Here is a 13,077-nt window from a genome sequence, read left to right as displayed (position 1 = left end):
CTATTTCCTAGTTGTAATGAGTTCTAGCAATGAACTGTTAACAATTAGATCTCGATTTATATATATGCTAATATAAATCCAAAAAGATCAAACTTTTTTTCAAAAGTTGACAAGTGACATACCTTAAGCATTCAAATATGAAACAGATGTGGCATATTTATGGTTTCATGTGTATCAGTTTTCTTAGATATATCGAATCAATATACGAATGAAATAACCATTGTCATTTGATAAAACGTCGTCGGCATCTATCTGTCCCAAAATAGATCACTTTTTTAAAAATAAATTTTGTGACAATTTTAAATGCAGTGCGCGTACATTTTGTGCTCGTTTTGAAAAAAAAAATGAAGAAAAAGCTTGAAAATATTTGCCATTTTGAAGAAAAGGGAAGAATGATGCAATTCATGGGGTCATGATACACGAATTAGCAACGGTTACTTTTGTTAGATATAAATTATGTACGAAGTCAGTATGGGTCCAAATGGCATTTAAAGCATTGTCCATTAATATTAAAAAGTTTTGATTTTATTAATAATTTTATATGGCCGAATAATGCCCTTAATGAAGTAGTTGTGAACTCGATGGACACTATGAATGTCATAACATAATATATATTTCATTTCGAAACCTAAAAATGTTGCTGAATATGGATTCCGTAGGGTCTAGTAACTCAGGACAATGCATATAAAGGGTTTACTTGTATGCAACTTCTATTTTATTGCTAAATCAGATAGCAGAAATGTTCAGTGAAAGTAAACTTCATGGGATTGGTTCTGTCAAGACTGAAAAAAGCATTCACCATAAAGAGATTAGGGATCAGAGGTAAAATATAAATAATTCAGCGCTCGTGATTTAATCAGGGTATATTTATGTCAGCAATTTATTATCACTGTAAACATGGGCTTAAATACAATAGGAAGAAATCCGAATTTAAGATAAATGGTCCTAAATTCTTATTTATTTTTACTCAATGATGCAATGCAAGATGCACTAGAGAACCAGAAAAAGAGATAAACTGGCTATTTCATATACATGTAGTATTGCTCATACATTTCAATAAAACAAAAGTCAGGTAGATTATTCATGCAATTTCGAAAACAAAACTAAATATTTATTTTCGCTTGTTCTTTCCCCACCATTTTCATTTGAAGTTTAGCATTACTATAGATGTAAACAAACTTCAAGCCAAATCTAACCCAGATAGATTGCAGAGATGATGACGATTCCAAAACGCTTTTGATGAAAATAGAAATTACTATGGTATGCAAATGTTGTTTTTACATTATGTGCTGCAAGTAAATAAGTATAGTTTAGAAGTAACTATTAAAGAATACGTATAGGAACACTATTTAATTTAGTTTGAAAAAGAAAAAAACCCCACTAAATAAACAAATTTAAGGAAGCTCTAAACACATAAATTTTTTGGGTGGACTTTGAGAAAATTACATCATATAAAGGTGTACAGAGTTTATCTAGTTCATTTTAAACGTAAGGTATCTGCCATATTTCTCCAGGAAAAATGTTCAAAGACAACAAAGCTTTAGTGAACAGAAATCTCTGTTGTCTACGAATATTAGATAAATACATACTTTATCTTGGTCTAATATAATGTTAATAAAACTTTTATTATGCCCCCCTCGAAGAAGGGAGGGCATATTTAATTACTTTGCTGCTGTCTGTGGGTCGGTCTGTCTGTCTGTCGGTCCACCAACAGTTTCCGTTCATTTTCTTCGCAGAGGTTGCACATACTGAAATAAAATCTGGTATACAGATTTATCATAAAAATATCTAGGTCAAGTTCTGTTTTGGGTACGATCGAGCAATTTTTGACAGTTATGTCGCTTGGACTTAGAAAAATTCCAATTATTTGCAGTTTCCATTCATTTTCTTCGCAGAGATTGCACATACTGAAATGAAATTTGGTATACAGATTTATCATAAGAATATCTAGGTCAAATTCTGTTTTAGGTATGATCGAGCAATTTTTGACAGCGGTATGCTCCTTGGACTTAGAAAAATTCCAATTATTAGATTTCCGTTCATTATCTCTGCAAAGGTTGGACAAATTAATTACTGATATATCATGAGAAACGTGTTTTTGCCAAAGATGTGATGTAGAAGACTATTTCTGGTTGATGCATCTCAGATAGTACCGGTAGAGACCCCTATTGATTTTAAGTTCAAAAGGTTAATTTCATTTCCATGTACACTGTCCATAATGTATACTGCCCATAATAAAGGCTTGTGCACCCTATAATGATGTCCAAAGGGGGGGGGGGATAAGTGTTTCACAAATATCTCTTGTTTACTTAAGTTGTGCCATAAATTGTAATTAATTTTAACTTGCACCTAAGAACAAATCACTCTAAATGCACAACTACCACGGGATTAAAACTCTTTAGTTGGCTGTGTCTAGAACTTCCTTAACTAGAAAGAAGTACACGAAGATTGATTGATTGTATGTTGTTTAACGTCCCGTTCGAGAATATTTTTCACTCGTATAGTCACCTTATACCGGTGAAGGGCTTCAAATTTAGACCTTTACTCCGCACCCAGGGCCATTGAGTAGTGAGGGTTCTTTATCGTGCCAACGCCTACCGTGACACGGGGCCTCGGTTTTCAAGGTCTCATCCGAAGGACCCGCAACTTTCACTTCAAAGTGCCAAGCGCTTGGCGAAGGAACAGTTGCTACCTATTTTTTATCGACTTAGGTGAGTCGCGGCCGTGATTCGAACACACGACCTTCTGATTACGGAGCGAGCTCTGTACCGACTGAGCTACTGTGACGGAGAGTACACGAAGAACGTTGGATATCCGAATCATGAACACTGTATCGTATTGTTTTTAAAGAAAACAATTTGATCTTGTGCCATCTATTTCTAAATATATTTCAAAACGTAATCTGGGAATCGCAGGGAGGATAAAGGTTTATCTTAACGTGTTACTTACAAAACCTTAATAAATCTCCATATTCTTATAGAGCTGAACTTTCTTGATACTTTTGGCTAACAGTTAAGGTAATTGAAATCTTTTTCGTTTTCCCATCCCACTCGTAATTCCTATAATACCAACACAAGTGCGATCCAGGTGCTTTATAATTGTCTGGATTATGTGTTTAGAATCCCTGGTGTGTGAGAAAAAAAAATGGAGAATCAAAAGTGTGTATTTACAAATTGCTTTTATTTTCTGTACAAATTGCCAGCATTGCTTGAAATCATAGAGAGATTTTTAATTTGGAGATCGGGAAATCAAGAAGGGGACCTGATTTTCAACCATTTTCTAATGTTATGACTATTATTCAAAATATAGAAAAAAAATGTTTAAATAAGTAATTTCTGACCATTAAAATCCTTGAAATATTAACATCTCCTTTTGGAAGCCTTTATCGCACAACTTGTTGCTGTTAATACGACATGCATAAATCTTACCCTTGTTATATTGTACGTTACAATTATTTTATCATGAATAAAAATCCTCGTTCATTGAAGTTATTTTTTGGTAGTTATTAAAATAATCAGAAGATTAAGACTCCCAAATCTTTGTTTTTTTTTGAATAACAATACAGGTAAGATTCGTTTGTTTTTTTATTACAAAGGCAACTTCTATGCATTCTCCAGCTCTTTGGTACGGAATTTCACAAAGCGGACAGATTTCCCGGAAATTCTAGTGCTAGAATATACCGAGACGTGTCACGGGTGGCAGGTCTCTTCCGTTGTTAGTTTTACAGACTTATCTATTTTGGTGTAAAATCTTCTCATTCATCATACCTGCTAAAATCAACTAACAATGCCTGACACTTGACATATGTTCCAGTGTGGTTGATTAACCGAGATCTACCGGTGTTCTCATTTTCTTTTTTTTGCCCTTTCGTATTCTTCTTTATATACACCTGTATTCTAATCGTTTTTCAAATACATATGTACTTTCCATAATTTCGTATTTAAATTGAATTTGAGTGTTGCGGATAGAGGGGAAAAACAAAACAAAAAATACCGCGAAATTATGTATTATTTGCTTCCCATACAACATTCACACATTCTTCAATGTTTAATCTCCAATGTTAGCCAATTTACAAGGTAATGAATAATATAATTTCATTTATTCTACAAATTTTCGTAATATTGATCTGTAAAAAAAATCGGTTAATTGAGTAAAGTAATAAAGCGAATCTGTGAATCAAATTCGTTGGCAACAATCGATTCATACTGCTGAAAATAAAATGCTTTTGTAGAATCTCTGTCTCTTACTCTAATACCAATGAGTTAACAAGTTCCAAAAGTTTATTATTACAAATGGATAACGAAAAAAAGGGAATTAATAACAAAAAAGTAGTGTCACAGTTATTGAGTACAGAGAGATACGTATAAAAGGATAGAAAAATTAGCTGCGAAGTTATAAAGTGTCTTCAGTTAGAGTTTTCTAAGTCATTATCAGAAAAATGTCTTTGATAATAATCAAAAACATGATTACTTGGCGCCTATTCGGGAATATGCAATAAGAGAAAAAGAGAGTTATATTTTTGTAAAATTTGTCACTGTTCCAGAAAGGCATTCAAAGTATTTTGCGTTTTACGTCATAAATTGTTGAAAGCAAAGAAAAACTAATCAATTAACATCACAGGTGATAAGAAATTAACAAATTAAGTAACTGCAGTCCGCCCTGTCTGTAAAGAAAGCCAGATAGATTTCAGCACATCTCAAACGAATCTAGATATACTGTTCAATCCTCTTTAATGTATTTGTTGCGTACAAAATTGTCGCAAAGTAACTTTACAACCTTTTAATAGCCTTTGTAAGATTGGGTTAATGTTCGGCGTGTGTATTTTCTTTATATACTATATATTTTTCTCTTTCCAATACGGATATCATCCTGAAAGTAATGTATCAAGGGTTTCGAAAACAAATAGGATTGATGTCCAAGGCCTACAATACCCACCTGAATGTCCTTTCTATTCTTGAAAATGAATAGTTAGATTATGAATCACCGTATTGTAACCGTACACTTAAAGTCCATCTATATTAAACCTTTTATCTGTAACATACTGTTGTCTTATTCACGAGAAGAGCTTGGAGAAATAAATGGTTTGCTCTTAAGCTATTGTAAAAAAAAAATCTTTCATATTCATTTTGCTATACATGTAAAAACTTTAATATATGTTGTGGCTCCACACCTGGTTACTCCAAAGACGATTTAAACAATCCTAAATCTTTACAAAACTGGGATGCTTGTATATTGATTTGATAGTATTGTTATCTTGCATGTTCTTTGAATGGGCTTTTTGAAAAGTTTTATTTCAATTCTTTTGTAAAATGTCTACATCTTAAAATAGGTGACAATTTGAACAAGCTTTAATCCACACCTCATTGGAATCCTTGCATATCAGTTTTGATTGAGGTGTAAAACTGTGATCCCCATTTGTAATCCATATTAGTTTGATTGAGATGTAAATCTGTGACCCTTAGTTGCATCCAAGCATAGTCTTGGTTGAAAGGGATAGTTAAAATCTTTCATTCTGGCTAGTAGTTGATATATGAGATTTTAATTAATCGACATTTGTTTTAATCTAATAAATTATGCACCTCGTTTTAAAAGAGGCACGATACTTCCTTTGAAGAAACTTTATTACCCCCTCCCCCTTTGACCAAAAGACTAAGTCGATAATGTTGAAAAAATACAAATGAAAGTCAAAGGGTTAAGAAGAATTAATATCATTAAGTAAATTAAAATTGGACTTGACTGATATTCTATCTCTCATACCCAGAATTAGTGCGTGATCATTTCTTTGCACAAGTCAGAGTTTTAAACTTAAATTACACAATACACATGAATACCAGGAAAACATTTCAAACTTGAAAAAGATATCAAAGAAATAATTAATCCCAAACTATCAAAATTCATTCAATTAGGATAATTCAAAAATCTATTCGCCAATAAATATCGGGATCGTAATTCTTCATGAAATCGCGCGTAATGCCATTTGCTAGTCATTTCTGGCGTTCTGTCGCTTTACTTTAATTTAAAGAAAATCTGTCCTCCGTGATGGCCGTTTAATGAGTCTGAGTAATCAGCTATGTGGGCAGTGGAGGAAAAGTTTCTCTGAAAATCGACATGATTTATGGCGAAACAGCCTGGGAGCTTAAGAAGCATAAGGAAAATATAACAATAATTCTGATACCTTAATATCAATTTTATTCAAAAACTTCTACATGAGAAGAAGAAAACACTTGCTGTGCCCTTCAACTCGACATTTAGATATATCGATGATGTATTATCAATTAACAATAGTTACTTCCATTCATATGTCGACTCGATATATCCCAGTGAGCTTGAAATGAAAGACCTTAGGGTCTGACACATCTGTTTCATATTTGGATATTTTACTAGAAAAGAGACTTTAATGGTAACCTAACAAATCTTTATGATAAACGTGATCACTTCAATTTTTCAATCGCCAACTGCCCTTAATTATGTAGCAATATACCCTTATCACCTGCAAATGGGGTTTTTGTCTCCCAGATGATTCGACACGCAAGAGCATGCTTTACGTACAAACACGTTCAGAAACGAGGCAAGCTATTGACAAACATGTTGATGAAACAAGGACATCAACAGTCTCGTTTAAAGTCATCATTTCACAAGTTTTAAGGTCGATACAATGACGTCAGCAAATACAACCTATCATTAGTCTAATGCTGACTGACGTTTTCATACTAGTTGTTAGGCTATTATTTGCACACTGAATTGTCTACGGATTTTCCCGTTTTCCCGATCATGACAAGAAGCACACGGCGGGCGTGACCGGTCGCAGGGGATGCTCACTCCTCCATGACACCTGATCCCACCTCTGATGTTTTTGGAGGTCCTTGTTTGCTCTGCTCCCGATTTGTATTGTCTAAATGGACTTTGAGCTTGAATACTGTTCGTTATCTCTATATTTCATCAATGATGCATTTGGCAAAACAACAATTTGCTTATTATCGAAGTATAGTTGATTTAAAGTTTTTGTGTCTAAATCTAAATATATGCATTCGAATAAATTGTTTTCAATTCTAAATTATTATACAGGTAATATATTTTTCTGTTTATAGTTACCTTTGCTGAATAGTTTCACCTTTATCTCTTTTGAAAGCTACTGACAGGTATGTCGATATCACAAGGATTTCAACAATCCCGTTTAAAGTCAGGTTCTTGCAAATTCTATGGTCGTTATGATGCCCTTGTTTTTAACTATAACCTAGTCGTATTTTGTCTGACATGTTTGATACCATTTGGTATTGATTGATTGTATGTTGTTTAACGTCCCATTCGAGAATTTTTCACTCATATAGAGACGTCACCATATACCGGTGAAGGGCTTCAAATTTTGACCTTTACTCGGCACTCAGGGCCATTAATATTGAGCAGTGAGGGATCTTTATCGTGCCAACGCCTGCCGTGACACGGAGCCTCGGTTTTTAAGGTCTCATCCGAAGGACCCGCAACTTTCACTTCAAAGTGCCGAGCGCATGGCGAAGGAACAGTTGCTACACATTTTTTATCGACTTAGGTCAGTCGCGGCCGAGATTCGAACTCAAGATCTCCCGATCACGAAGAAAAAAATGGGTGGGGGGGGGATAGTCCATCCTTTACTATGATCAAGGTCAAATGGAAGGAAATTTTTATACCAAATTTGACTAAGGAGTACTACGTATACCTAATCAATGCATAGGGCTCAAGGCGGTTGTGACCGTCAACGGGGGATGCTTTCTCCTTATACTTGTAGGCACCTGATCCCACCTCTGGGTTTTCCAGGGGTCCGTGTTTTTGCCCTGTTCACAATTCGTTTTGTTTACTGGATTTATAAGATTGATCACTGTTCGTATTCTTCACATTTTACATTAATACAAACAATAAAATGTCTTTCTCTCTTTGTTAATACAGGGATGAATGGTTGCAATTATTGAACATATCTTAACATGTTTACGCGGGTTATATGTAATTTTTCTGCTATGTTGCAACATAGTGTTCATCTCAGTCTCTAAACAAGCGAAGAAAGCATTTTATATTTTAAAATATCTATGACAATAAATGAGGCTATTGAAAAAAGTTTATACCTATGTAAAACCTTTTGACAACGGGGCAATTGAAGATGTTTTTATTCATAAAGAATTGACAAAAAAGTGTTACAATACTGTGAGTATTAAATACATGTCTTTGTGAATTACTAGAGAGTACATGGCTGTGTGTATTTTGTTTAAATAATTGTGTATTTTGTTTAAATAATTTGATTTGTATTTAAATATCTGGCCTCATAATTTGCTACTCTTACATTATCATGGAACACAGCAAGTTCTGAGGGAAATTATCTGTTATCCGGATAACATATTCCCTGATTGTATTTTAGGGATTGGCTGTGGATATGCAGCGTTAATGATCGGTATTAGGTCTATCTGCTGGGTGTCAGGGCCTAATATGATTGATTAAGATTCTCCAAAAGCAGTGGAGGGTTACTACTTATCCCAAAGAGGCAAGCCTCATGTCTGTCCTTCTGACAGGAAATGAATCCATTTATAACAAACGCACATCTTCTTGGGTCAGGGAGGAGAGATCTTAATTATGTCAGAAATTTCTTGTGACTGTTACTTGTGTTCGGGAGATTTACTTGTTGATTGATCAGTGCTTGTCATAACATTGACCACGTGACCAGTTATTGAAAGGATATGATACTGTTTGATTCAAAGTCTAACACTTAACAAGACTCTATATAAACAGGGTGAACTGTTAATCAAAGTACTGATACATTAAAGGGGAACCGGGTTAGAATCATCAATTTCACTCAATTTGTTTAGTGTTATATGACAATAACAAAAAAAAAAAAAAAAAAAAAAAAAAAAATTCAAAAATGTAAAATTAGGATGCAATTCAGAATTTTAACATTGTAAGCAACCTATCAAATTTATCGTTGTGGAACCGAAGAATGTCTATTCTTACGCATACTTTGAGTATAATCTTTCGAAAAATGAAGCAAAGACCCACTCACATGGAAAATTTGTGTTTTAATATGAAGAATTGATATTTTTTTTTTACATCTCTGATGTACATTTATGTATGCATTTCATAGACGAATAATTTCAATCTTTAAGATATTGTTGCGATTTGTGGAGATTTTACGCAAAGTTTACGGTAATGTTAAATGAAATATATATATATATATATATATATATATATATATATATATATATATATATATATATATATATATATATATATATATATATATATATATATATATATACATACATACATATATATATATATATATATATATATATATATATATATATATATATATATATATATATATATATATATATATATATAGATTTAATTTTTCACTTCTTATTTGTCGCACCATAGGCATTTTGCCTGCCTTGTTCTCTCATCTTCTTTAATAAATTTCCCGTATTTTTTTCTGCCAAACTCTTATTTTCTAGTGAAGTTGTTTAAGCAAAAAGAATTTTCAATACCCTATTCAGAAGTATTTCTTTATTTAATCTATTAAGCATGTATTCATTTAAATATATATTTTAAAAAGAACTCAGAAATATCCATGCATAGGAAAACCACAAACTTTTATATTGATCACTCGACTCTTTAACTAATGCTATCTATTAGCTAGATGCAATTCTCCAGATCCTGAAAATATACATGTAGAAGTGTACAAATATTCCCTACCAAAATAATCACTTACGGTTTTTTCGTTGTTGCTTTTAATTGCAAAATGCTCGCCTCAAACGCACAGGCATACGTTTATCATATCGCCTACAATCAGGTTTCGAAGTTCTTAGTTTTGTTGACTATCGATCATTGTTCCCCGATGAGAACTGCTTAAGACTGAAACTGGCGAAAATAGGTAATTGCTGATGGTGTTCTACGGTTAATCAACTCGGACCGGAATCGTCATGTCCGATACTTGGAAGCCTCACAAGAGAAAAAGGCTGAATTACTAATTTGTTTGTAAAACTCCACCAATCGCGATAAGAATTAATTTTACGTGTTCCGGAAATGGAAAATAAATTGTACACAATGGACGTATACATTGATCTAATTAGAACGATAAGTTATAAAACTTGACACGAATCAGCTGATTGCAGCACAAAGTACATTTATACATATCTCTTCAAGCTGCTATTTTTTTTAAAGCTTAAGCTTATAATAACTCCTCTTCAAAAGCTGTCATTAACTGTACATTTTTAGCTCTACTGCGCAGAGGCCAGAAAAGCTTATGCGATAGTAAAGTGTCCGCCGTCTATCCGTCTGTTAGCCTGTAAACAATTTTTCAAAATGCTGCTCTATCTTCTTACAGTTTTGGTTCGATGTCAATAAATGAAAACTTGGAACGCAAGTTGACTAGACTAAGATATATAATTCAGTATTTACGCTTTTAATTTTGATGAATGGTGTTGCCATGGTTACTAAAAATAGATTTTGGGGAAATTCTTTCAAAACGCCACTCTTCCTTTAGTTTTTGTCTGATTTCAATAAAACTTTATACATAACAAGACTAAAATAAGATACATATTTCTGTTTGTAGTTTTTTTATGAACGGTGTTGCCATAGTTACTACAAATAGAAATATCTGTGATTTTTTTTAAACACTTCTAGACTACTCCTCTATCAATTCTAGTCTTATTGAAGTGAAACTTTATACGCAAGTAGACTACACTGAGATACATAACTATGTACATTGATTTTGATGAATGGTGTGTTGGTGTTACTTAAAGTAGACTTTTCTGTAAAATTCTTTCAAAAGTCTATTTGACCTACAGTTTTTGCCGGATTCCATTAAAACTTAACACACAAAGAGACTTAACCAAACATGAGGATCGTTATTTTATTTATTACTGCTGCCATAGAGTCAAGTCCGAGAGCTACCTTTTTCTTTGTTATAAGTACATCTCAGTAAAGCTACAGTCTCATCACAGACTTATGGTTACCTGAAAATTTAAATCATCCCTGTAGAGCTACAGTCTCATCATAGACTTATGGTTCTCATCATAGACTTATGGTTAACTGAAAATTTAAAATCATCAACAATTAATGGATATTAAAATACTCAATGCCAATTTTTTGGAACAAACGTAGACATAACATTACAGAGTTCTTTTTTTTTTTTTTAAATTTGTTACAGTATTATATCACCGTGTAGCATTTGATGTAAGCAACAGTTACCAACTTTTGTTAAATAATGTTAACGCCTATTGTAATCGGTTAAAATCTTTTTGATAGATAAATGTAAAGAAAATATGCCTGTACAATAATCAAAATCTATCATCATTCTTTTATTTAACACTATCTATAGAATAATCCAGTTTTCATCAGGAGCATGTTCTGTCGATCTTCTATACTAATGCCTTCTTTAGCACCTCTCTTCAAAATTGTTCCTCCTGAATTTTTCTGGAGTAGTAAGAGATTTTAATCATATAATTACTGCTCTTATCTCTTTGTTTTTTTTAGACACCTGATATTCTTCGTATATCTTATCTTATTACAATTGAAATAATTAATTTTGTAGGTATACTTTTTGCATATTATCAAAGAACAAGATGGAGGATGCAGAGCTTGAGATCCAGGTGTACATCGCTATTGGCTACATGTCTATATTCTCGGTGGTGGGAACGATCGGCAACGCCCTCGTTTTATACGTCTTTTCCCGGTACAAGAACAAGCTGACGTCGACCATCTTCATCTTAACTCTGGCTGGTGTCGATTTTGTCACGTGTTGTGTGACAATTCCCTTTACCATCGCCACAGAAGCAGTCAAATTTGAACTGAAGTATGACATAATATGTCAGATTTATTTATTTCTTATTACGACAACTGTTCCGTTTTCGGCATTTGTGATGGTAGCAATAGCGGTGGACAGATATTTATGCATTGTGTATCCTTTCAAACATGCAATGACAATACGACGAGCAGAAATCGTTGTTGGGAGTCTCTGTGCATTTGCTGTACTTCTTGGGATTATATGTTGCTCTCACTACAGAATAACACCTGTTCCTGAGGGAAAGGAGATAGTAACAACAATGTACCAAAATGTCACTAATTTGCCAAACTCATCAATACAAAACATTACAAAATATAAATACGTCTGTTTGCCACAAGAAACAGAATTCTTTTTCATATATCAGAAAATCTACTCGTCGTTTTTTGGAATTTGCGCCCTGATTGTCATTATTTTGTACTGTTTAATATACAGATCCGTTTTAGCTCGTCGAAGAAAGAAGTTTGAAATGTTCTTGTCTGACAACTGCTGTGGAATATGGAGCTCCCAGAGCTTTGCAGAACAGACCGAGATCACTGTTCTAAACAATACAGACGTGACAAATGCTCAGGATGATCACAAAGTAGAAGAAACCTGTGATAAAGCCGTGCAAAAGAACGGAAATACACAGATCAGCGATAGGGACGTCATTTTAAAACCAGGGGGCGTGTCAAAAGCCAAACTTGAGAAGATGCGCATTGCAAACATTAAAACAGCATTTATGCTGTCTATCGTGGCTTTGGTGTTTATTGTAGCTTTTCTTCCTTCATGGTTAGTGGCCCTTAAGGTCCTTCCATTAAATATCATTGTCATATACATGTACTTCATTTACAATGTTGTTAATCCAGTCATTTATGCCTTCCTAAACGAGACGTTTAGAGAACAGTTATCACAAAGACTTTGTTGTCGTAAATCGTAAATATAGAAATTCTCATTGTGTATCCGAAATCAATTTTTATGTTTCGACGATTACGTGTTACTTGAAGCTGCATGTAAGATTTGCACTGTAAATGCGATGTACAAATATTGCATAATTAGCGCAAAATATCTTTTGTTTGCTGAGAAAAAACTATGCATCGGATATAACTTTTTGTTTTGAACTAAGCATATTCAGTCATCTATTTTATTATTTTTGGTATGAATCATGCGGTTTTTTTAATCAAACGTAGAAATATGTTGTGTTTTATCAAGTTTTTATTTTGAATTGTCAGTTTATCCGAAACAAATAAAAGCGAAAACCTTACAAGAAGTGTTTTAAGCTTTGTTTTGATTTT

At 33.3% G+C, this 13,077-nt stretch overlaps 1 protein-coding gene across 1 annotated transcript in view; it reads left to right on the top strand.

Moving 5' to 3' along the window:
- The window catches only part of LOC133172091 (alpha-2A adrenergic receptor-like), a 40,787-nt gene extending 28,050 nt beyond the window's left edge, over positions 1 to 12,737 (top strand). Inside the window, exon 3 of the mRNA XM_061306898.1 lies at positions 11,555 to 12,737. Within this exon, the coding sequence (XP_061162882.1) occupies positions 11,586 to 12,722 (1,137 nt within the window). The 5' untranslated portion in view covers positions 11,555 to 11,585 and the 3' untranslated portion in view covers positions 12,723 to 12,737. The remainder of the gene's footprint in view (positions 1 to 11,554) is intronic.
- The last annotated feature ends 340 nt before the right edge of the window (positions 12,738 to 13,077 follow it).

The sequence above is a fragment of the Saccostrea echinata genome, unplaced genomic scaffold, assembly GCF_033153115.1.
Source record: "Saccostrea echinata isolate AGI-Se365-2 ecotype Australia unplaced genomic scaffold, CSIRO_AGI_Sech_v1 ptg000054l, whole genome shotgun sequence".
Taxonomy (NCBI): Eukaryota; Metazoa; Mollusca; class Bivalvia; order Ostreida; family Ostreidae; genus Saccostrea; species Saccostrea echinata.
The sequence above is the reverse complement of the archived record's forward strand: the minus strand, read 5'-3'. Positions and strand labels throughout refer to the sequence as shown.